The following is a 26518-nucleotide window of genomic DNA, read 5'->3' as shown; positions in this document are numbered from 1 at the left end:
GCGCTTAAAAAAACGTATGACTGATATCGTGTCTATGAAATTAAAATTATCCTAAGCGATCTTAATGCCAAAATTGGAAAGGAGAATACCGTCGGACCAATAGTCAGGAATTTCAGTTTGCACTTTGAAAAAACTTACAAAGGATTGAGACTGACAGACTTCAGCAGTTAAGCATCTTGACACTCATATTGGGCACGTAGCTGCCATCAGAACAAAAATAAAAAATCAAATTAATCATGTTGTCATGAAGGACATTCTTCGAGACTGCTGGATGTACGATAGATTCGACTGGCAAACATTGACTCGCATATAGCCACAGCATATTCCACTCAACTTGTCCAATTGCTTAAGGAAAGCACTCCTCGTTCCGAAAACATCAGCGCAGGGAAAAATGTTATCCATTCTATGCAAAATCCATAGTTGAATACTAGATACCTCCACCATGGATCCTCATGATATGACCAGAAGTATCGTGCTGCTACCTAAGAGAAGAATGCGGCATATAGGGCTATTATACAAGCAGTAACAAAGCGAAACTCACGAGAAAGGTAAGAAGAAGAAACGTGTTTTCCGCCGGCAAAAGAGAGGAATGAACGAAGTCAGAAAATTCTACCAATGATAAAACATCAGAGTGGCACATCCTCATGTAGAGATAGCACAGTGTGTCCCAATTCAATATTTTGTGACAAAAATATTAAAATGGTTCTTTCAAAAATTCCCAGCAATTGTACATGAAGGGATAGAAAACATGCTAGCTAAGTCCAGGTCTACACTAGAGCGATTTCATTGAAAAAATTTCATGACATTATGCGTTTCTAGATCGCTATACAATATGATCGCGGTGCTTCAAACGGCGTTTATAAGATCGTCACAGACGAATCTTGGTTCTATCCGTATGAGCCCGACACAAAACATCAATCGACCGTGAGATTCTTCGAAGGCGAACCAAATTTAACGAAAATTGTTCGTGGAAGAAGCACATCGAAGGAAATGTTTCTTCGCTTAAACTGGTCATGTGGCTATATACGGTTGAGAAACGGATGACGGGCAATCTCCTGAGAAATTCGAAAAAGAACAAGAGAAGACGAATCAATCTGCACCATGACAATGTGAGCTCTCACGCACCGATTCATACCAGTGCTTTTTTGACCGGACAAAACGTGGAATTGATGGGTCATACGCCGTACTGCCCTGACTTGGAATCCAACGACTTCATTTGATTTTCGCAGAAAAAGCGTGGTCAACGAGATATCCGCATTGAAAATAAAATTCCACAAATTGGTATATCTGAGCGTCTTTTTCTATATCTCAAGTATTTGGCCACTTTTGGTAACGCAATTGAGATCAATTTAAAGCTCAGAATGTCTTGATTATTATAGGTCACTTTTGGTTGAAATGTACCCATGAAATCTGGGATATTCTCATTACAATTCAAGTAAAAATGGTACAACAACCTACTTTACATCATTGTAAATGTGCATTTTTATTCTTCCATTGACAGGCTTTGCTTTCAGAAGCGGAGATATTTCGATAAGAACTTCACGTTCAATTTTTCTCCACATTAGTTTTTGAAAGTTGATATGTTCCACTGTCATTGCCAGGTTTTGCTTTTAATATACACCTTATTGAAGCAGAGATATTCGTTTTGGAATAAAACGCTAACTTTTGTCTCGCGACCTGTAGCGTGATTAATAGGTTTAGATAGACAGGACGGAAACACAGATCGATCGATTCAGCTCGTTCTGACATGAATTTTGGTATATATAAGTATAGGCCTACGACCATTATTTCGATGTGCTACAATTTTTTTGGCCAAAACCAACATATAATACCCTCCTCATGTAGTGGTGTAGGGTATAAACATCTCCTCCAAATTTCATACCACAGATCCAATACAAGAAGATGATATTTCGTGTATACTATCCGTTTAGGCAACAAAAACCAGCTGAAGAATAATAAGGCCACAGAAGCAGATTACCTACCAAGACTGGAGACGATACTCTGATAAGGTGTAGACATAAGCTAGTTAGCACCGTATGACAGAATAAACGCGTACCCGAAGATTGAGATCCAATGTTCCGTTCACAATAAAATAAGATAAGACTGTGCGTTAAAATTGTAGGAGTATAGGTCTGCTCCCTATTGCTAATTAGATAGGGTCTGGGAATATTTCCGCAAAGCTCATTCACACTCCCCTATTTTAATAAAGGAAAGAACCTCTGCAAATATAAGGATAAATTAGAGATTGAACCTCGAATTTTGATCAAAACCTTCTTTAGCAAAAAAGCTCTAATGCTGCCACTTATACATAACTATATATTTTAGCAGATCCTTCCTGAAGGAGTGGATTTGATAATCGGAGGCGATCTTTATTCTGAAATCATGGTAGAAGGAAAGCAAAATTAAAGAGGACCCTTTGCACAGAAAACGAAACTGGGCTTGATTTCGTCCGTAGAAAATATGCATAGTCAAATAAAGGTACATTTAGCTGATCAGGAGTATCAGTACATCTTATGTAGAGAGAATGACAATTAGCGGATTCATCAATATAAATTAATTAAGTCATTTGTGGACCAATCATTTCAACCTGAGAAAATGGTTTTCTAATGAATGAAAAAACCTGAATTTCGTAACTTTCAAACGAAATAATGATGTGCTGAAGATTGAAAATGACGAGTCCATAAAAAACGCTTTACTCGGTTTATGGGATCCGCTTAAAGATAAATTTAAATGTTTGTTTTGTTGAAGATTCAATCATATGATTGTTTGATTCTGGAGTATTCCCCCATTGGCTTTACTTCATCATTACTTCCTTTACAGAGAGTAATGTTTACAAAACGCACTGACAGCTTGCAAAATTTACTGATCGCTACCAATATCATGATTTCATCCCGGCGAAGGGAATTATCAATTGGCTTTTCAGTTTTTGAAATGATGATTTTTCTAGTGAAAACCTGAATTCTTTAACCATCGAGCATTCTCATGTTAATGAGAATGATGCTCACTTTTCGGCTTTCCCAAAAAACAGCAGAACAAAATATTTGCCAGCTGACAGCGCGATTCAACTAAGAAATCATCGATTTCTGTAAGTTGAAATAACATCAACACAGTTACCTCTGAGTATGTTTTTGGAATTTAAAAATTACCTTTTGCGCGTGCCTTCGCTGTTTTTGGTTTGCTTTGTTATTGGTGATGATTCAATCATATGATTGTTTAAGTCTGGAGTATTCCTCCATTGGCTTAACTTCATCATTACTTTCTTTAAGAATCGAATCAAGTTTGAAGAAAAATCAAAAATCACTAAAAGAAAAATATCGTCAATAATTGCAAGAATTTTTGATCCGCTGGGTGATAATTGGATACCCCAATGATAATTGGATAATCCAATTAGGCTGAGATGAAGTAATTCCATCAGATATAATGGAACCGTGGAAACATATTGTTAATCGGATAACAGCACCAAATATGCTACAGATATCGAGGTGGATGTCGAGAGCAACAAATGAGCCAGTTTACATCAAAGCTCAGATAAAATGAGCAAGAAGAAGATGGTGTATCAAAATAGGGTGTACCAAAGTGGTGAGACAATATGAGCTCGTCTCACGGACAAATATGCCGTTGCAACCACATATGAACGAATACCAAGGACCATATGACGAATCAACGACAACTGAAATCGAAAAAAATTACAAGAATATTTTTAAAGAACATAATATAAATGGAATATTATAACGGATCGAAACGTAGTGTAAATCCTTTACACTGAAAGCGAAATATAGACCTGGAAAAAATAAATTAAATTCATGTACTGTTCAATATTTAAATATGTATATTAAATGAACAAAATATCTTATCTGTAATATGAAATATGTGTAAATTACATAAAAAACGTTCTTCTTGAGGAGCAACGTTGATATAACATGCATTTGACACCAATCATTATTTTATCATTGTCATTGGAGGAACAAGCCAAAAAATGAGAGAGAAAATTAAAAATCATGCTCAATAAATCAAAATCAGAAAAACTCAAATAAAGCCAAAGAAAGGAAAAGGGGGACAAAAAACACAAACCATAATTGGGAATACCCATCATCGAGTATTCCAAATAAAAATCCCTAAACATTAAAAAAAAACAGAAGCAACAAAATTATGTTTAAATTAAGAAAATATATAATATATGTAATTAAATCAAGAACTTAAAACTATGTAAAGAAATCATGGTTAGATGCGGAACAATGTGTATTGAACCTTGCAGTTCCATGATATTGAAACTGAATAAGAGAAAGTTGGCATTGAAGTCATGAGAGTGAACCGTTTCATGGCATTGTTCGCTCAATTTTTATTTTCAGTTTTTTATTACTTGTGAACTTTATTAAAATTGAAAAAAAGTCTTCATTTTATTTGAGTGGCATGTATTGTTAAGTTTTTCTTCCATAGAATATTCTTGTTTGTTTTTTTTTTTTCTTTTAATGAAATTAAAATTTAACCAAACACATTAATTAGACACACAAAAATTAAAAAAAAAATCCTAAAACAATTAATTTAAACAAAAGCAAAAAGACAAGAAAACACAAAATAATATAACAAAGACAAAAAAGTTGAACTTAAATAAAGTGGATGATTCTGGTGCTCCTAAGCTGATTTGTTTTGTATGTTGCTGTTGTTGGTGGTATTTCTGCTTATAATTTTTTATTATTCAAAAAACTTACGAATAAAGCTTAAATTTACATTTTCTTTGTTGTTTGTATAAAAAATTGCTGGTGTAAAAATTTGTTCTTTATTACAAGTTTTTATTTTGCGTCTTCATGTTAATTTACGAGTATTGTAAAGAAAAAAATGCATTGGCTCTTGTCTTGGTTTAATTAGAAAATTAAAATCGCAACCAAAGTTTTCTTTTGTTGTTATGTTCGCTGTTTTGGAATTGTTGGTTGGCTGTTTGGTTGACCTTTGTTGGTTTTCGGGGATTTAGCTGGCTATGTCGGTTTTTTGTTTTTGTTGGCCTGTGTGGTAAGCATTTTGTTTTATGGTCAAATATTTAAATTATTTTTTTTTTACAAATATTAACAAAACATCAACAAAATACTTGGACAAACATAAATAAAAGTTCAATTTTTTAGATTTGATTTTGTACCAAAATAAACTGAACATCAATGAAGAATGATTTGTGACTTACAACGCGTTAGTTAGTGTGTTGTGTGAAACTTATTGCATTTTTTTTTTTTGGATTTTTACAGCTGCTAGTTGTTGTTGCATTGAATTCCATGAGACTTTAATGAAAACAAAATGTACATACAAAAATTCACATGAGTTTCATATTCTAACGGTAAATATTGGTTTTGGAAAACTGGAAAGGTGCTACCTACCTACCAAATGTCATTTGTAATATTACTAATATGGAAAGGCCTTTAACACCTGCATTAAGTGTAAAACAAAAGAAAGAAAATTTTGCCTAAGCACCGTGATATGGATTCTTTATATCATTCCTACATATGTACAGTCAGAGTCAAAAGAAAGTTAACACCTAACATTTTAATTTAAATTTTATTATTATATTATTATTTCACTGATATAAGGATATGATACATATAAAATATAAATGGATTTTTTTTGGTGTTTAGTGTTGAATTAACATCCAATAAATATTAAGACTTTCAAAAGTTTCATTATAGAATAAATGAGTAACAAAATAGCCCACAATTTTACGAGTCAAAAGAAAGTTAACACCCTAGCAAACCATACGAATTTTTTTGATGCACTCGCCCATATTTATGAATAACATGTTGCTATATTTTACTCCGATATATAAAGGATCGCAAATTATAGTGTATAGATCTCAAATCCATTATGTACTTACAGAATAAAAATTACAGAAAGTTAAATAGAGGTAAATTTTACACCAGGATTGCCCGGTACTACGGGTCCCATGGGTAATTATCACCGGATTTCACCAAAGCACTTGTGGAGTTATTGTTTGGACACTCGAATGTGATGAAAATAAGTTTTAATGCCCAATGAAAGGCATACCAAGTTAAAGAAATATAAAAAAAATGCTAACGTTTTGCTAGGGTGTTAACTTTCTTTAGACTCTGACTGTAGGTCTTAGCCACAGCATAAATCGACTTCCCTATGTATAGGTATATATAAAATGTCCATGCTGGTCCGCCTTCCAACGTGAATGGTGAATTCAATGTGAATCAGTAACTATGGCTTAAGTCGTGAATTACACCAAAAAACATTTTATAACAAGCTTTGTAGAGGGTCAAGCATTGTGTCTCAGCTAACGACAACATCTCTGACATGTGAGAGACTTCCGCAACATATTCACTTCAGGAAAGTCTCGAACTAATTGAAAGAGCTCTTGTTCGGCTTTTTTGAATGTAGTAGTTCGTTAATATAGTCAATGCACACGATGCGCTAGATCACGTGCCCTTCCAGTTTCACTTATACAGTAAAACTTCTATATATCGTAGCACTTGGGGCCGACAAATTACTACGTTATAAAGAGATGATTTTGTGTGAGAATTTCCAATTTTGTCATAAAAACAACTTCATTATAGAGAAGTATTCGTTACAGGGAAGTTTTTTAAAGAGAAAATCGACCGTTATTTCTTCTTCTCATTATAATTTCCATATTGCTTTAGCGATTTTATCATTTAGATCTTGGAAAAATTATATACATGAATAAAATGCGGTTCGTTGATCGCACTACAGTGAACTAAACTGAAATATGTATATGAACTGAACTAGTTGCATTGACCAAGTTGGTTCGTGAACTAAACAACTCTATAGGGAAAGAAATTTGTAATTTCGAAGGCGACGATGGAAATTATAAATGACAAGTTCTCGTTAGAGTTCTGTCATGGGAGATATAGCACACTATTATCTTTGAACCTTAAGTAAACCTTTTGTACATTATATAGTGAGAAGTTACTTGTGAGATTTTAAGCGATAGAGTCATTTTTATAATTTGTCGATTTCACATGAACAACCTAGAATTTTAGGTTCCAATTCTATTTTCAGTTCAACAATATGGACCTGATCTATCGAATATAGTGTTTATATTGTATTGGCGATCAAAATCGCTCAGAAATTCTTCCAATTTATGCTGTACTAACAAATATGAGTTCTGCCACTTTTTCCATTATTGTAGATTTATTTATTATTCATATTGATCCAGATTTGACATCCAAACTGCATATAAGAAATAACAACGATGGTGATATCAGAAATGTAGTGAGTTTTGTCACCACCGAATGTTCTTCGAAGGGATTGAACCACAGACTCCCAATGTGCAAAGTGGTCATGCATTGTAGCACTGCCGCATTCGAAGTCTTAAGGTGTTGTTTCTTGCAAAAAATAATAGACAGTTCGAAGAAAAATAATTACTTGCGATGCCAAGTTCTAGGCCTAGTTACAATCGACCAAATATTCACTTTACTATAGAAGATTGAAGCAGATTGGTACTTTGGATTTCATGCCGAGTGCACTATGCGGCCGATGTTCTAATTTTGATGTCCCTTAGAAATTCTCAAGCCATTGTGAATATGGGGAAAAAACTTCTTTAGACAGTTTTGTTGCAAATAAAGTTTCCGACATAGACACAATATAACGCTGTTCAATGCTCGCTGGAAAAGATTATACGTTATGCAAATGCTGTGCTGAAGACCTCGTGAGACGACCTTTATGAACAATAACTGACAAGTTCGAAACATAGAGTAAATAGCCTGATTTTATCGTCCGGCAATTAGCCTAAAACGAGGAACAATTTTACTAAACTGATGCTAATTTGAACTGAGAAAACAGTTCCAAACTACAAGGAGAATCGCCAAAAAAACTATTTGGTACGTGTTGTTACGAGCGTTGCTCGATAACTTTCTGGCCCAACAATGAAAATGTGCATATTTACCATCAACAATAGTTTTATTGTTTTCTGAAGTAGTCTTCAGCATGATTTATACACTTTTTCATGCGCACAAACCAATTGTTGAAGCACATTTTCCACTCCGATTGAGGTACCTCTAAAACATGGTTTTTCAACGCTTATACAGCATGTTCCACGCCTTTTTTCTTGATGTGCGGGAGTCAAATGAAGTCATTGCGTTATTCGTTTTTCGAATTTCTCAGGAGACTTCAGGCAAACAAATTGCGGTGTACCACTCAGAATTAACTGTCCTTCGTTCCTCAAGCCGTGTAGGCGCGACATTTTCAGTTTTACCGAAGAAACAGGCAACCATTTGCTTCGAGGTGTTTCTGCCATGAACAACTTTCGTTGGATTTGGTTTGCCTGCGAAAACCCACACAGTCGATTGCTTTTTTATTTCGGGTTCATACGTACAGAACCAAAATTCGTCTGTGACGATCTTATAAACGTAATATGAAGCACCGCGATCGTATTTATTCACAATTTCTTTGCACCAATCGACAAGAGCTTCTTTTGAGCGTTAGTCAAATTGTGCTGGATCTATCGAGAAAATCCCATTTTTGGGGCCAGGTGTGTATGCAATATTATCTGGTAGTGGAAGAAATGCCCAAGGATACCTCTGTCTCACAGTGTATAACATGGCGATCTTGAATTATCCGTTCACGCACGGCTTTATTTTATTCTGGCCGTTTTTAGACGACCAACAAGACCTTCGTTTTTTAACGAGGATCGGCCACGATTGAATTCATTAAACCAGTTTTTCATAGTGCTATAGGACGGTCCTTTATCGACATACAAAGATTTAGTTTGATCGATGAACTTTTGTCGTGATTATCCACGTCGAATGTTGTGAAAAATTATTGAACGAAAATGTCCACAAGTAAATGCATTTTTTTTTGCAAAGTGATTTTTTTAAGTCACTGTAAACAACACAACACATGGTCGTATGCCAAACGGTTCTGAGTACATTTATCCTACAAAATGTCAAATTTTACAATGGAAATGTCAAATGGCGTCTGGCAAAGCACAGTGTTGTCTAAGCTAGTAAGTTATCGAGCAGCCTTCGTATATCGCTCGTAGGAATGGCTACTTTCGAAAGTACCCGATATAGTACTTGTTGTTGCTGCAGTTCCATTTTTCCAAGGTCAGGATGTATCTAACCTCAACTAGGTGCGTCCATAGATACCTGGCGGTTAGATGAGAATAGCGTACGTTGTATCCCGTTTGCACACACTGTATTATCAATTATAACTCTATTATCAATTCTAACTCAGTAAGAATACTACGCAATCCAGAGCGCAGTTGCGCAAATACCACTTTTGTCTATCTTGGGAGTAGTACTTCTTCAGACGCAATGGTTGGTCTCACAGTACATTATATACTCTGTATATTAGGATGGAACGTTCTTAAATTTTGTGTTTCAAGTTGGAGGAACGCAGAAAAATTAGGCGCTTTAAAGTCTATGATATGTTCCAGAACAACATGTAGCATCTATAGCCCTGATGGCTAAGTGAACATTCCAGCAAAATCACTCATTACCAAATAACGGGTTCATATAATACTTTTTGGTAGCCGTAGCTACTTACAAACCGACCTACTAACTCATTATTTTACAAGGGCTTGTCACTCGAAGTAAGTAGTTACTTGATGGCTACAAAAAGGTCAACAAATAAGGAGAGAGAACATATGTTTTTTTAGAACTGTTGAGCTGATTTGTAGCTAAACACCCTACACAAAGGGGCCAACGGTGAGCGTTGAACTCACAATTCTGGGCTTTGTAGTCGGACACACAAACTCTGTGCCACCGTACTCATTACTTAGTTAAAAAAGTAGGTTTATGCCGGTTAATTTTAAAGACATATATCAAACTGTGGTAATGCAAACTGTAGCTTGTTTACATTATTTTGTAATGGCTTATTCGGCTCATGTGTGGGATAGGATGTGTTCATTAGGTTGTGAGCGATAATTTGCATTGTCCGGCCCAATTTTCGAACATGTTGTATGTTCTTTTATTGTAATTTCTAAACACCTTGGCGAGGGTTTTCTGGTGTAGAGAAGAGACACACAAGAAAATATATTTTTAATATATCCAGCCATGTAAAACTTCTCTACAAGTGGTGTCTTCTTGCCATTTTATTAATATATGTTTATAATGACTACCCCCACCACTATAAACGATATCTGCTGTATATACTCGCACTTAAACACTAGGTTGGTTTTATAACATCGATGTCGGATTTTTTTATGCGGCACGCCCCTAAAGCGTTTGGTTTTGATAGACTTTAAGATTGTCAAAGTTTGAGCACAATTGGAATATGATAACACGTGCCACTGGGGCCATAGTAATTTGTGCGAGGCCAAAGGTGAATTCACGAAATTGCCCTAAATTTATTTTCCAATCGATGAGCAAATTTTGCCAGCTAATTTCTGTGGCGGGGCGAATTTTCGGGAAATCGCTCTACAGGCCAAAATTATCTTCGATGAAAGAAATTTACCAAATCATTGTTGTGGCTAAAAAAACGAATTTTACAAAAATTTATGAAATTCTAAAAAAATTTTGAAAATCCTGAAAATTCGACAAAGTACTATGGAAATAAAGATCGGTCAGGTGGCACCGGTTATCGTTAACCGATCGTCATACATTTTTGTAGATATTGTTTTTAGCCACAACAATAAAGTGGTAAAGCCTTTTCAACGACAAGTGGAGGATCTTCAACGCGAATTAGACAGTGAGGAAATGGAACGCAAGTGCGCGGTAGCGGCTATGAAGAAAATGAAACCTGACTTTTAAAGCAATTCCGTGAAAATTCACCTTTGGCCCCAGTGGCTCGTGTTAACATATTCCGATTGTACTGGAAATCGTAAAATCTAACAAAACTTAACACTTTAGGGGTGTGCTGCATAAAAAATCGACATAGATTTTCCCTTAAAACCAGCCTAGTAAACACTGTACATGTTTAAAAGTTAAGCCACAAATTAATTCTATAAATGGATTCGATAGCTTGGTGAATTTTGGGACTATTTCGCACATTCTATAATGTGTGTTTTTCTATATTTATTCTGATCACCATCCAAGAAAGATGTCATAGACATCATGGAACAACATTTTGTTAAGACACGGATATAAGATGAGAAAACTGCTTAACAAATTACATCCTTCACTTAAAAGTTTGACATTTTGAGATTGTAAACTACAAGTTTTTCTACAATAGTTACACTATTAACACATTTAAAAATCGCTTGTTCATAATTAGCAATTTTTACTAAACTTTTACATATTCACTGACCGTATATTACCTAGAGTCAATACAAATATATGCGCCCTAAAGGTTAAGGTTCAAAAATATTTTCAATTAAATTTCATATCGGTTTGTATAGATTTTATTGTGTAAAGTACGCTTAAGCTGTGACAACAACAAAAATACTTTGTTATTAAAAAAACGGCCCTTTCTTAAATTGTTCTTTTTTTAATACACATAAAACATAGAAAATAGTAATATAATATTTTTTGTAAAATACGAAAACTTCATCACTTCAGTGATGGCGGACGTCTTGCAAAAAAGTGCGCGTTGGATCAAGGTATCACGACGCATCTGTTTCTGTTACATGCATCAAAAATCTTAACCAAACAACTTGTTCCTAGGACACAAACTATATTTTCTTAATCTAACTTATTCGATACGCAAAAAAAAGGACAACCCAATTGGCAAATCTCAACTTATCGAATAGAAAGAAAACAGAAATAATTTATATGAAAGAAAAAATGACATGAAAATGCAACAAAATATAAAAGATTTACTACGTTTATATGTTGCAACTGAAGCATGGTGACTTGGAGGTCTCTATGTTTCACACAAACGTTTCCATTTGAATTTGGGGTGTATGCTGCCTCAGGTGGAACATACAAACGCATGAGGCACTTGATATCTGCTAATAATAACAATATAATGATAAATTACCCATGATCTGTACATTTACGAATGGACAACACAAATAAGTGGGCGTGTGGTGGTGACAAAAGCAAAAGCCAGTGAAAATATAAGTTGAAGTGAAACGAAATTTCAAAAAAAAGAAACAATACTGAAAAGTTTGACGAATTTCAATGATTAACATAAATGTGAATAAGGAAATCGAAAATGGAAAGGAAACGGAAGTCGAAACGATTATTCAAATAAATGTTATTGTTGTTTAGATATTCAAACGAGCCAAACAGTTTTTTATAGACAGTTAACGAAAATTCAAATATTAGAGACAGATACCGACAGAGATATAGTGTGTGGGTTTGGGTGGGTTAAAGAGAAAGAGATAGAGAGAGAGAGAAAGAGAGCGAGAATTAGTTGTTAGGATTTTCGGAGGGAAGTGGGAGGGACAAAGGAAAAACACAAAATAATAATTTATATGAAACACTGAATTTATATTGGATAAGCGATCCATATAGACAGACATATAGAATAGTTGAATAGAATAGAGGTACACTAGCATATAGACGTTTAGATATGGTTTGAAATTTGAAAAGACATTTTGTTAACTTCTTCTTTTTGGGATTATAAAAAAACGAATAAATTTGTGTTTGAAATGTCTTGACAAATTCTTTAAGTGTTACACAGAAATGAAATTGAATTGTTGACATAATAAACTTATTTTTATAACTTCCATTACAAGAAATTTTCATGTTGGATAACATTATTTACAGTTTTTATGCCGTATTTCAAATTTTATTCAATTACTGAATATAAAAATAAATTTATTATTTCCATCAATTCATTCGTTTGATATTTTTCTTTATCAGCATCATCCAATTATTTAAAATGTTGATTAGATTTGAAAACAGATTTACATAGTTTTTGTTTATAAAATATAGAGTATATAGACAATATTTATATGATAATATTGTATGGTAAGTATGTATACAAAAACAAAAGAGTAATCAAATTACACCGTAGAATTATAACATTTATAATAATAAATGTGTATATGATGTTCTTTGTGATTTAATTTGAAGATAATGGGGAAAACACAATCAATAATCAGTTTGTAATACTGATTGTGAAAAAGTGAAATAAAAACGAAGGATTGTGTTAGACATTACATACACACACAACATGTTTTGGAAAATCGTAGAATTGTGAAAATCGTCGATTATTCGATTATCGTTTTAAAGTTTTCAATATTTGTGTTAATCTCTCTTATAAGTTCACTATTAAACTAACTTTACTTCGAATTTTAACGTTTTCGATCAAACAGTTAAAAAGGTCCACTTCGATTTCTTATTATATAGCCATTTTTATTTCTGTAATTTTCAACGCATGTATATCGGAAAAGAGTCTCTAAAAATTTCAATTATCCATTACTCTAAAAAATATGGAAGCAGTTACGAAATAATTGCGATTGAGCGAAATCAACTAGATAAATTGACTAGGTAAACGAAACGGTCAAGTACAGTTCCGGTAGTTCATTTCGTATAATCTTTACTTAGAACTAGTTGGGAAAGTGCGAGCTCACAATATAATAATAAGCTGAGATTTCCTACTTCCACTTATGGAATATCCAAAAACCGGTGAGCATCTTGTTGATGAGTGATTATAGAAAGTTAAGCTTTGAACTGATTGCGTTTTTTCATTCGGAATCAATGAACGGAAACAAACAAAACGATTCCCGTACCAATCACACAAAGCCACAAACTTTTCAGCTTCTCTGAATCGTTTCATTCTCACAACCAAAACCAAAACACAAACTTTTCAATGTAAAAAGATAGAAACCGTACGATTGCTGAATTGTAACTTCGGCTATGCTTTGCCGAGTTGTTTCATTCACCACCGAAACAAAAAGTATTTTTGGGAAACGTTTCCCGTGCGTTCCCACGCACATGTGATTGCTTAACAACCCTATAAGTTAGCATCAGCATACCACAGTGAATTTTATCAACCACCAAACGTTTTTGATTTATTCACATGTGTTTAGTACTATTCCGTTTTCTATCTGCTCTTGTGGAGTGGAGTACTTTTCGCTTTTCGTTTTGTTTGCACTCACGAATGTAATCAAAACAAAACTAAACAGCGAGATCGACCAACGTGGGTTATGTTTCGTTTTGTATTGTTCCTATGGAAAATACGAAACGAAACGATTGGAAATGTTATTTAAAGTATTTTTACGTACGCTGTTCGGAATACAATACCTTATAGAAGGAATTTTCCACTTTTATTTTTTATTAAAAAATAGTTCACGAAGAAGGTTTTATTTGTTTGAGAATGGAAATGAAAACATTTGAATCGGCGAATTAATTTCATGTTTGGCAATTTTTTTAGGTTTCTAATGAAATACATATCAAGTTAATAACAAGAACCGGTTTTAATATTGAAATATGGGCCTAACAATTTCCAGATTACCGGATTTGCCCTTCAAGTTATTTTTATCGTAATAGTTGCTGAGGCACATCAGTTTTCTACATAATCGTATGCATACGTTTTTCTGAACAAGAATCGTATTAAGGTGAAAAAGGATAATAAAAACATGATAATATCGTTTTCTTGCCTGCGATTACCCCACGGAAAATAGTCTCGACTAAAGTTTTATAGATTATTTAGATGTCAGAATATCTCATTTATGGTTATTATATTACGGTTCTGAAAAGAAAGGACGAAAAGAACATTTAAGGAATTACTGATTCGAATTCACTGAAGAAACTCATCTGGGAAGCAGACAAACACAGTTATTTCCTCATACATTTTAGGGTGACAAACAAATAATTCGGAAACTACATACATATGTTCTCACAAACATCCCAGAAGGGACAAGAGAGACTCTTAAAGCAATGAGTGTACCACGATTCATAGCAGCTCAAGAATATGGGACCTACTTTTCATCGCCGTGTTCGTACGGAGAGTCTTAAGACAACACTTGTTGAAAAGTTTTACGTAGCTGAAATACTCAGGAAATGTCGCTTCCCTTTACGCTGAGGGATATTTTTGCCACCGTTGAAAATGTGATGTTCTCTGGCCTGTGAATCGATTCCGTGCATTCAGTGTGCAAGACGCGTTGCAGTGTGCACAACGGTGGCAGACTCTATGGTGATATTTTATTTTTGCATTCTTAATATAATCTTCAATGGCTTTCGTGCAGAACTGCCAGGCAGAGAGACATTAGTAAATCGATATGGTCCCAACATGTAGACGTGGACCTATCCCGACAAATTTCTGGGAGAAAGTTTTTAACCCCCAACGAAATTTCAGCCATTTCGGTGTGATAATGAGGCTAAAATCTTTAAAATACCGAAAATCGGGTGTTACCGTTCTATTGGGGCTATATGAGGGCGTGGACCTATACCGAAAATGTTCATATGGAACGTTTATTACCCCAAATGAAGACAAATACCAAATTTTAGCCATTTCTGAGGAATATTGAGCCACAACCTTCATAACACCGAAAATCGGGAGGTACGTTCTATGGGGGCTATATGAAGGCGTGGACCTATACCGAAAAATTTCATATGGAACGTTTAATACCCCCAAGAAGGATCAAATTTTAGCCATTTCGGTGAATTATTGTGACCACAACCTTCAAAATACCGAAAATCGGGAAGTACTGTTCTGTGGGGACTATACGAAGGCGTGGACATATGCCGACAAATTCCTGGGGGAACGAATAAGCCATTTTGGTGTGATAATTAAGCTTAAACTTTCAAAATTCCGAAAATCGGGTGGTACCGTTCTATTGGGGGTATATCAAAACGTGGACCGATGCCAAACATCTTAGGAGTAGTAGTAACTTCTATACCAAATTACAAAGCTCTATTTAAAAAATTGCGAGCTGTATCTTGATTTCAGCAGACGGACAGACAGACATGGTTATATCGACTTATAATTTTACCTTATCAAGAATATATGTATATACACACTTTATAAGGTCTCCGATGAATATTTCGATGTATTACAAACGGAATGACAAATTTAATTATACCCTCCATATTTTGGTGGAAGTTATAATAAGCTAAAGAACGTATGTTCTATTTTTAGAACAGTTGAGGTGGAATTTGTTATCATTTCAACATACTTCATAGTTTTATTATACCCTCAGCCTTTAGGCTATAGAGGGTATTTACACTTTGATACGGCCAAAAATGTGCCTCATCGAAATAATGGTTTTAGACCCCAAGTATGTTTGTACGATATCCGTTTCAGACAATTTTGAGTCGATCTAGCAATGTCCGTCCGTCTGTCTGTCTGTCTGTCTGGCTGGCTGGTGCGCACGATAACTCTCGAACGTATTAATCGATTCGGTTCAAATTTTGGGTATCGAAATATTTTGTCCAGATTTGATTTAAGTTCGAAGATGGGCAATATCGGTCCACTCCTTCAGGTACCTCCCCCACAAAAGTTCAAAAATGTTCGGAAAAAGTGTGCGCACGATAACTCTTGAAGGGAGTAACCGAATTAGTCCATACTTTGCACATCGTGACATTTCTACCAGACATAGATGAGGTTCCAATATGGACCCATTGGTTCACTCTTTCGGGTACCTCCCACACAAAATTTTGCTTAAGTGCAGTTTAAGGCCTGCTCCCGAATCGCTTTGATTTTTGTTGCAGCCACTTGTATTCACTACCCCCATTACGACGATATAATGTTTTTAAGGAGCAAGTCCATATCTCCTCAGAAATCAGCACGAAAACTGCAAACAACCCATATAATACCATGTGTCGTAGTTGGAGTGCACGATAACTCTCGAACGGACCAACATATTTGGTTAAAATTTTGGGTTTTTTTAATATTTTGTCCAAACTTAGTTTAAATTCGAAGATAGACCCTATCGGTCCACTCCTTCCGGTACCTCCCCCACAAAGGTTCAAACTTTTTCGCCAAGATTGTGGGCATGATAACTCTAGGAGGGAATAACCGAATTGAGCCAAACTTCGCTATTGGTAATATTACTTTCAGGCATAGATCGAGTTCTAATATGGACTATATCGGTCCACTCATTTGAGTACCTCCCACACAAAATTTGGAAAAAGTATAGTTTAACAACTCCTCTCTGATCTTATTAATTTGTGAAGCAGGAGGTTGCACTTGTGGCCCCTGTTACGACGTTGTATTTTTTTTTTTCGTGGGAAAGTCCATACTTCCTGAGATAATGACCCAAAAAGGTCCAGAAAATCCTACCGGCACCACCTAAACTGGCTAATGTGTAAAATAACCCTTTAAGAGAGAAATCGATTAAGCTCAAACTTTGTAAATTGAAAAGTAAAATTGTAATATATTTAAATTCAGAAAATTAAGTACAACATATTTAATTATATAGTCTGTAAGAAAAATATCCATAGACTAATAAAGAAAAAAAAAATATTTTCTACAGATTTGTATTAGGTCCGAATATGTACTACATCGGATCACTCCTATGGTTACACCCTACCCAAAGTTTGGAAAAAATGCACTCGTCTTGGATCATTCTGAATTTTGCTGCAACATGTAGTTTTTTGCGGTCCTTTCCATCCTGGAAAATTTTCCCAACAGCTAAAAAACCTACAGAAGTATTGTGTTAACTTTTTTTCTTTGGGTACGTGGCTGAGGGTATATCTCTGTCGGCTCAGCTGACTGATACTTTCTTACTTGTTTTATTTTACTTTGCTCTCTGCTGGATTTAATCATTCGAACTTCTGATTTGTATCCAAACACACTATAAACTGTGTCACGCGTACGAACATTAAGGGTTGTTTAAACGTACGTTTACATGTGCACCACCAACTGTTGTTTATTTCGTAAACCAAAAACTCACGTGCCGACGAAGAGCGTTAAACACACAACCCTCGGAGTTGTAGTCGGACACACTCGTTCTGTGCCACCATACTCATTACTTAGTAAGGAGTAATATATAAATAACCCAGTTTTTCAGCTTACTGATAATGGAGAAAGTAGCTCGTCTACATTACTTTGTAATAGGTTACATAATGAATTTTTGCTTGGTACACACAATCTCAATTTTGTGTTGAATTGCAGTAGTGTTTGGCAATTTAGTTCACGGAGCAGATCGGACTTTCTTTTTTCTTTTCTCAAAATGAACTAGTTCCGCAATGTAGTTCTTTCGTTCTAAATAGTTCCGAGATGAGGAACGAAACGAACTGTATGAACAAAGTGGACTAAGAAACCAATGGGACTATAGTTCCAACAGTTCCCTGTTGGGATGAATTCGTTCGTTACGGACCTACACAACTATAAATTTCACCACCGATTAGTTCGTTCGTTTTCCAACAGCAACAAGTTTAGCAAGAGAATGAGATTAAAACTCGTGTCTGTGAACAATACAAATAAAGCGCATGTATTGGTAGTATTTGATTAACACTGCCTTTGTGCGGACGCGATCTCAAAAAAAGAAAGCAATGAAATTCCAAAATCGATTACAATGATCGACAAAAATATCGTTATTTTATAGGTATTTAGCTGTTTAATAAAATCTGTAGAATACCAGAGTTCGATTTTCAGGTTGGAAAACAAAAACATTTTTTTTCAACTTGACGAAAACCACTCAGCGTAATATTGGCATACATTTTCCGAATATTTTTAGCCATGTATAATTTCTCTACAAGTGGTGTCGTTAACACAATGGTAATAACAAACAGTTCTCATATAACTGAGGTAAATATAGAATCGAGATGCACTCATTCACTAACAAAAGCAAAGCTTAGTGCTCAAAACCATTGAAATAGTTGCTATTTTTAAAAATTCACAAGGTAAACGATTTTCGATTTATTCCAAGACATGTTGAGGAATATTAATTTGAATAATAATAAAAAACAAACGATAAACATTAAGGAGGATAGGAAGGAAACATAAATTGGAAGTACAAAGGATACAAAGCTCGCTTTAGCGTATTTTACACTGATTTCATTTAAAAAAAGTTTATTTTACCCCAAGAAAATACATAGCTGACAGAGTAGTAAGAAAGGATTGAATGTTGTAATACAGAACTTGTGACCGACCCATGGCCGCCGCAATAATTGTGTTAGAAATAAAAGGCGGTAGGCGGGTGGTGGTGGTGTTATTCCTCGGTTAGTAACAGACATTGAAACTCAACGTTGAAATTGTAACGTCAAAAAGCAGAATAATCACAGCGTAAATAAGTGTTATTATTGCATTATTGTTTGTATGTATTAGGCGGAGATACATGTGAAGGAATTTTGCATCAGGGAAGACACAACTTTGTCTCGGAGACGACACAACACTTGAACAAAGTGTTATTAACAAAGTATTATTTAGTTAGTAGTAGCAGTGATAATTTGTTTTTATTTTGTTAAGAAAGAAGGTAGGGATTTGTAAAAATTTTGTTGTTGTTTTGGTTCGAATTCGAAACCCACTCACCATTTTGTAATCGTCGATTTTTGAAATTGACCGTAGGAACATGTTGACATAGACATAGGTGGGTAAGTTTTCTACAATAGTGGCGTGGTTTTCATTTGTTTTTCGTTTAGTTTTGAATCGTGAAAGAAAAAAAAAAACAATAAAATATAAAATTAGAAAGATGATATATTATGATGACTCCTTGGCAGAAGTGTTTGGACCAACATTTTGTTTTGTTTTTGTTTTTCTATATAAAGTGTAGACTTCCATCGGTGAGTTGTGAATAATAATACGAAATGGAAATTAATAGGAAACCTAAAAACTTATAATAATAAAATAAATATTATAGGTAGCGAATGAGTGGCTTAACAACTAGAACTAAACTTAATACTAAAACGGGCGCAATCTCAAACTCCTCCACTAATAATACGATCTGCCTAGAGTGTACCGTAGATATTATGGCTATTCTATGTTGCCGTTGCTGAGATGACAAAATGAACAAAATTAATGACAATTGATAAAGATTTAATTTTTAAATAAAGTATTAACAGAAATTTGTTATGTTTTCTTTTTTTCGTAATAAATTAAATAAAAATGTCTGTATGGATCTCATTAAATAAGAAAATAAAAAAAAAAACAAAATAATTATATAATTAATAATTTTGAGGGATTTGTCATTGAAAATTGAAAAAAATGCATGCCACACAACATTTTCATTCGGAGTTGGAGAGGTTCTGCTAGGTTTTCACTTCTAAACTCTTCTTGTTCTCCATATATGCAATGGAAAGCAAAAACACAATTAGTTATTTTTGGGTTCTCATGGTAAAGTTACGAATGTTTTTTTTTCTTCATTAAAAAATCATAAAAATATTCTAAAAAAATGAATAATGAATTAAATTATAACAGATTTTGTTAATAATTTAAAACAACAAAAATCCCATTAAATTGTATTTAACTAATTTACGACTAAAGCACATTTATTTGTTCATAGAGTTTCCATATTTAAAATAAAATAAATAAAACACAATAACTTTTATGTGAAATTTTAACTTTTGTTCCGAATAATGTTACCAAAAGAATAGTGAACTAAAATTTATAAATAAATTTACTCTGCTTTGTAAAATTATTAAATGTTTTTTGTTATTTTTGTTTTGTTTGTCTTTGTTGGATCGGTGATAACATCAAATCACATTTCATTTCATTATTTGCATACTCTATGGCGGAATAATATTATTTTTTTTTTCATATATTTTTAAGATTTAAATATTTTGCTTTATTATTAATAATAATATAAAATAATATGTAGCTTATATGTGAAATAATTAAATTAACACAATTTGAGTATATCAATAGACAGACAGAGTTATATATAGAGGAAAATAGGACTAGTGAGAGAGAGAGGTAAAAAGATATATAGAGAAACAGAGTTATGTAGACAGACAGTTAGAATTAAAATATAGAGTGAAACAAGATTTAAGAGATCCAAACGACATTTTAATGGAAAAATTAACTGAACATATCAATAATATTATTAGTATTATATTGATATTGAAATAAATTTATCTTACATTATCATTCTTTCGGAGAAAAAATATTAAAATTTTGTTTGGTTATTTTATGTATATATTATTGAAACTAATTTAAAATTTATTTAAAAAAATATATTTTTTATACAATGAATAAGAAAAATGTTGTGTATTTTCTGTCGGATATTTTATGTACGTAGATATGACAGACAGAATGGTATGGACAATCTAATATTATTGGTACAGAAATTATAAACCGCCTCGATATTCAGTTCTGCAAGTGTGGTTTTTTCAAGAATTCCTCATTGAATTCGAATGACATAGAAAATAGTATTGTATAAATGTGGGGTGCCACCGTGGTCCAATGGTATGCACACCCGCCTTGCACGCTGAATGCCCGGGTTTGATTCCCAGGTCAGGCACCATCTAATTTTAAACGGTGGCAAAATACCCCTCAGTGTAATATTGGCGACATTTACTGAGTATTTCATCCATGTAAAACTTCTCTACAAATGGTGGCTTAATACACGCCGTTCGAACTCGGCGATAAACAGTAGGTCCAATATAATTGAGTTAATTTGAAGCTGGGTGTACTCATTGATATTAGAGAAGTCTCCCTTGGCCCTTCTGGGGTGTTTGTGGAACAATTATATTATATTGTATAAAGATATTTATATATATATATACAAGGAAACTGATGAGATCCGGTGGCGTGGATCGAAACTATAGTATTCCCTGCCTTACCGCTTGGCGAACAATGCCAAATCTTTTCCACTAATAAAATAGTTGTTTTAAAATATTAAAACAACAACAATGGGATTAAGCCAGACTATTTTGAAAAAACAAAATTAAAAAGAAAATTATCAATATTTAGAATTAATAAGTTCTGAAGGAACCAAAAGAATAATCGCACAAAGCACGATCATATAAATAGTTTCTTTACAGGAAGTGTAACATGGGAAGGGATCAGAGGTGTCTCCAGTTTGTCACAATCCATGTAAAAGTTCTTTTGCATGTGACTCATTTGTGCCTATGCTCAGATCAAATACAAAGGCATATGGACCAAATTTGCATATTCTACGAGGGTCTAGAGATATACCATATGACTAACCACTTACTGGCCACGACGTTATTATGGTAGTAAGAACCAAGGAAATAAAATCCATAGTTGGGACGGGCGGACTATCTCTAGCTTTCTATGGATCAACATTTATTTTAGGGAGGTACTGAAGTTTTTTGTAGTATAGTAGTGTACTTGACCTATAATATTAAATGACTATCGAAGTCAAGGTATTTTTTATAAATTAACATACTTTAAAGCTATGTCCTGTAGAAAACCCGTAATTATTATATAGACCGTGCAATGAGCAACGTCTAATTTTTTTTAAATTGTCTATATAAGGGCGATTTAAATAAAATCCAACAAGTAGAGTATTGGGATAGTTTGGAGCCTTTTATTATATGTTTTATATTTGACCGAAAACCTACTTGGTGCTAATTTAAAGCGCAGGTTATGTTTTTGATGTTGTGATTGGGATAGTTTAGCGCCTTTTGCAATAACTATATCAACACCGGCATTTGGTATTGATTTAAAGCTCAGGCGGTCTACTTTCATTTCCCTTGAAATGCGCTCAGTAGAAGCATGGAAAAGTTGCACGATTTGGAATTATCTTTTTCTATATCTGCAGTATTTGTAATAATTATAATTAAAATCCCAAATATGGGAAATATGGGTATATGGAAATTTCATGACGATCCGACCAAAATTGCTACCTGTAGCGTTATTACAAGGCTTAGATAGATAGTTGGAAATCTAAACGCACAGAGCCAGCTCGATATAGCTAGTCATGACAGATGGTCAAAACCGAGGCTTAGATAGATAGTTGGAAATCTAAACACACATAGCCAGCTGGATAGAGCTAGCCACGACAGATGGTCAAAACCGACTACGATCAAATTACGCCCCTGCGGCAAAACAATTGCTCTATGCCAAATAATTGGTGGAGGAGGGGGGTGTAAATATCTATGTACGTGAACAAACACAAATGATAAACAATCGGCTGAAGAATAATAATACTAAAAGATTTGTAGTATAGTAGTGTACTTGTTTTAAGAATCATGATCTGCGAATCTAATAATCGGACTTGGCTGTCACCTGGTCTAAAAACAAGAAACCAAACTGATCACGTTGTGATACATGAAAGTCTTTAATTGGGCATGTTGGTTGTACTATCGTTCGAAGGAGCAAACATTGACTCTGATCACTACATTGTACAGCTACAGCATATTTCACTCAACTGTACTAATTGCAACGAAAGCAATCCACGTTCCGATAACATGTCAGCAAAATAGCAAAGAATTGTCCCCGCCATGCAAACAGCTGCAAAATTCATACTTGCATACCAGAGGCCTCCACCAAAGAACCCAAGGTATGACCGGAAGTGTCGTGCAGCTACCGAAGAGAAGGATGCGACCATATATAGCTGCTCTACAATTAGTAGCACACGAAAGTCGTATCGGTTGTAAAGGAGAGAGAGAGAGGGGAAAACGTCTATTCCGCAGGAAAAAGGGAAAAAATGAAAAGCGGGAGAGTGAAAAAAGGTCTATGCAGCTGGTTAGCACCATAGGGCAAGAGGAAAACGTATCGGATGATTGGAACGTGAGCATCCTAGTCCCGTCCACAAGAAATGAGACACAACTCAATGCTCATATTATAGGGCCAAAGGTCTGCTCTCTATTGCATATAAGGTAGTGTGTGGGTATTGTGCAAATGACTTAACCCTATGGCCAATGAGATAATTGGACCATATCTCTGCTGCTTCAGATCTGGCAAATTCATCACTGACCAGATGATTATCCTACGGCAAATGCAGATTAATACTTATGGTACTTATCTTTTTGTCGATTATAAAGCAGCCTATACGTTTAAATGTATTCCAAGCGATATTTGGATTTGGTGTTCTCGCAAATCTCAATAGGATTTGCATGATAACATTAATTGATATCCGGTCCTCAGTGGAAATGGGAAAGAACCTCTTCGAACTGTTTAGTCACAAAAGAGAGTTCTGACAAGGATACAGACTTCCTTGTGATCTCTTCGACATCCTGCTGGAAAAGATTATACGAGATGTAAATATTAAAAGAAATTACGAAATGTTCACAAATAGCCACAAGTTACTCACTTATGCCGACGATATTGACTTCATGGGTCGATCAGAAAAAGAAATAACTTATACCTTTCCAAAGAGAATCTGCTCAAGTGTGCCTGGAAGCAAATGGCAACAAGACCAAGTTGATGGTATCGACGCGAAACGCGTCCCAACTCGAACTCAGATCAACCGTGGAAATTGGTTCCTACAATTTTGAGATAGTTAAAGACTTTGTCTACCTCGGCACCGCCATAAACGCAACAAACAACATCAGTTGAAAAACAAGAAGAAACGTATGGACCAACAGATGCTACTTTGGACCAAGTAAGCAGTTTAAAAACGAAGCGACATCTTGTCAAACCGAAATAACACTTTACATAACATAGATACTACCCATGCTACCACTGGGTACTTGGTAAACAGATAAGGCAGTGCTTGGTATGTTTGAGAGAAAAATTATTTGTATGAACCACGGACTGTATCGGCAATATAACGACATTAGCATAGCCAGGGCTTAGATGAAGTAAACAAGTGGTAGACGAGATGAAAAAACACGGTATTACAATTTGGAATTGTAATTGGCAAACATGCTCGTATAGAAAGAAGTCGAAATTTATTCTTATTTCGGCTTTATAGAGTAAATAATTGGCTATATTTCCGAGACATCAAAATTTGCATTTATGTGAATTATTATGAAGAAAAATTCGAGATGTTAGTAAATTTAGTATCATCCTGTCACTCTGATGAAATTGTATCATCTGATTAAATTAAAATTTGGTTACAGAACAACTGAAAAAAATATTAATTTTAGTACCCTTATTTTTTATAAATTGAACTTATCATGGTAGTCATAAAAGAGAAAATATATATTGATCAAGCTTAACCATTTAGTAAGCTTCTTGCTAAAATTAAACCTGGTCAATTAACATACAATGAAATTTAAAACATTATAGGTTGGTTTAATCACACTTTTTACTTAGTTGGCCTATAAGCCGAACTAAGAAAAGATTTCCATTCCTCTCTGTTTGTTGCTTTGCCTTTTGGAATACGGCGTCTTTCCATCTCTTCTTTCACTTGTTTGCTCCACCGAAGCCTTGGCCTGCCAGCTCTGCGTATACCGCCATATGGCTCGCATTTCTACCCATTTTTAGCGGGTTCATCATCGCTCATTCTTATATTAGCCAACGCAATCGCACTTCTATAGTGCAGAAATCTAAGTTTCTGTTCTTCAGCTAGTTCATTTATATTTATATCAATAATTCAATTGCAACATTTAATGATAGTGTTACCATGCAAACGGACTTGTTAGTTCCATGTTAGCATCCCAAAGTGAAGTTAGAGACATGGTACATTTTCTAAACAAAAAATCTTCTGGTATAAACAACATTTCAAAATTTTGCAACTAAAAGAATTCTTGAAAAAAAATTCTCCCCCTTATTTAATATTTTTATACTTGATTTTTCCTCACGAATGTAGTGATTCAAGAACAAGAGACAAGAATCTCCGACAGGAAATATCACACTTTGCAGATTGAAAAATTATAAAAATTAACATCAATGCCTCTAAAATAAAAGCATACGATAAACATTTGAATTAGATAAAAAGTTACGAAATTTAATTTGAAAACTCTTTTAAATATCTTGGATCAAACTTCAATAAATTGTTAAAGTTTAATTGTCACGCAAGAAAACCTGATAAAAAGCTAAAAAAAGAAATAGAGCGTTCGTTACCTGGGGTTGAAATGAAAAATGTTTCCTTTATATTTTTTCATTTGACAGTTTTTTCCTTTATAAAAGTTATCTGCTCTGTTTCAGAACCTGCAAGAACCTACTAATTTTTACTACGATAACATTTCGTCCTTTATGTTATCGAAAAAAATAATAAAAATTTTTAGATTCTTGCAGTACTGGAACAAACCATTCATTTTCATCGAAACAGAATTGAGCCCCTGGTTTCATAATAAATACTTATCGACTGAAACGAAATATGTCGCTTCCCTATAAGCTTAGTATTAGACCTGTTCATATTTATGCTTTCAGGATCTATCAACTGTTTCGCTTACCGTAATGAAAGAAGTTACAATTTTTGAATGGAAGAAAATATTTTAATTGCTTGAGAAAATTTCTTTCAGACAAATATTAAATATGTATCAGCGATGGTTAGTTTTTATTTTATTTTGTATTAAATTTTTTCCAGTCAAATTGATACATATGTTGGGGTTCGCTAGCGATACAGTGCATCGACGATTGCAAGCTGTGACTGCCACCGTTTGCAAATTGAGAAAGAAAGAATAGAAAAATTAGTTTTTGAGTTAGTTAATGATTTTCCATTTATCAGGGGGTTATAAATAAGAAGAATAATATTAACCAATAATAGCACTTTCGCTCTAATTCATATCCATACCATTTACACATCTGTCATATTTTTTTTTGCAAATATAGAGTTTCAAAGTCAAATGTAATTGAAAAATCTTAAAAAAAAAATATTTAGAGCTATAGTATATTCTCATAAATTCATCCAATGCGGAAAATGTTAAAATTTATATAAATTTTCAGAACATTGCTAATAATCGAATGAATTTATGTTACAGTTTTT

The 26518-nt window shown here is 34.2% G+C and overlaps 1 protein-coding gene and 1 long non-coding RNA gene across 51 annotated transcripts in view; both read right to left on the bottom strand.

The window, feature by feature from the left end:
- The window catches only part of GluClalpha (glycine receptor alpha 1), a 230140-nt gene that overhangs the window by 64224 nt on the left and 139398 nt on the right, over positions 1-26518 (bottom strand). For 25 of the 50 annotated variants that reach the window (XM_073989187.1, XM_073989261.1, XM_073989459.1 and 22 more), the window contains one exon: positions 19270-19340. The exons of the other annotated variants lie outside the window; for them this stretch is intronic. In XM_073989187.1, the coding sequence (XP_073845288.1) occupies positions 19270-19340 (71 nt within the window). The remainder of the gene's footprint in view (positions 1-19269; positions 19341-26518) is intronic. 50 annotated transcript variants of the gene reach the window in all.
- Positions 12457-18792, bottom strand: LOC141405355 (uncharacterized). The gene is made up of 2 exons (XR_012413191.1): positions 16425-18792; positions 12457-16270 (listed from the first exon to the last, which is right to left on the bottom strand). It is a non-coding gene; the product is annotated as an uncharacterized lncRNA (long non-coding RNA).

Source organism: Musca autumnalis, unplaced genomic scaffold, assembly GCF_047663935.1.
Source record: "Musca autumnalis isolate F117 unplaced genomic scaffold, ASM4766393v1 scaffold_1, whole genome shotgun sequence".
Taxonomy (NCBI): domain Eukaryota; kingdom Metazoa; phylum Arthropoda; class Insecta; order Diptera; family Muscidae; genus Musca; species Musca autumnalis.
The sequence above is the reverse complement of the archived record's forward strand: the minus strand, read 5'-3'. Positions and strand labels throughout refer to the sequence as shown.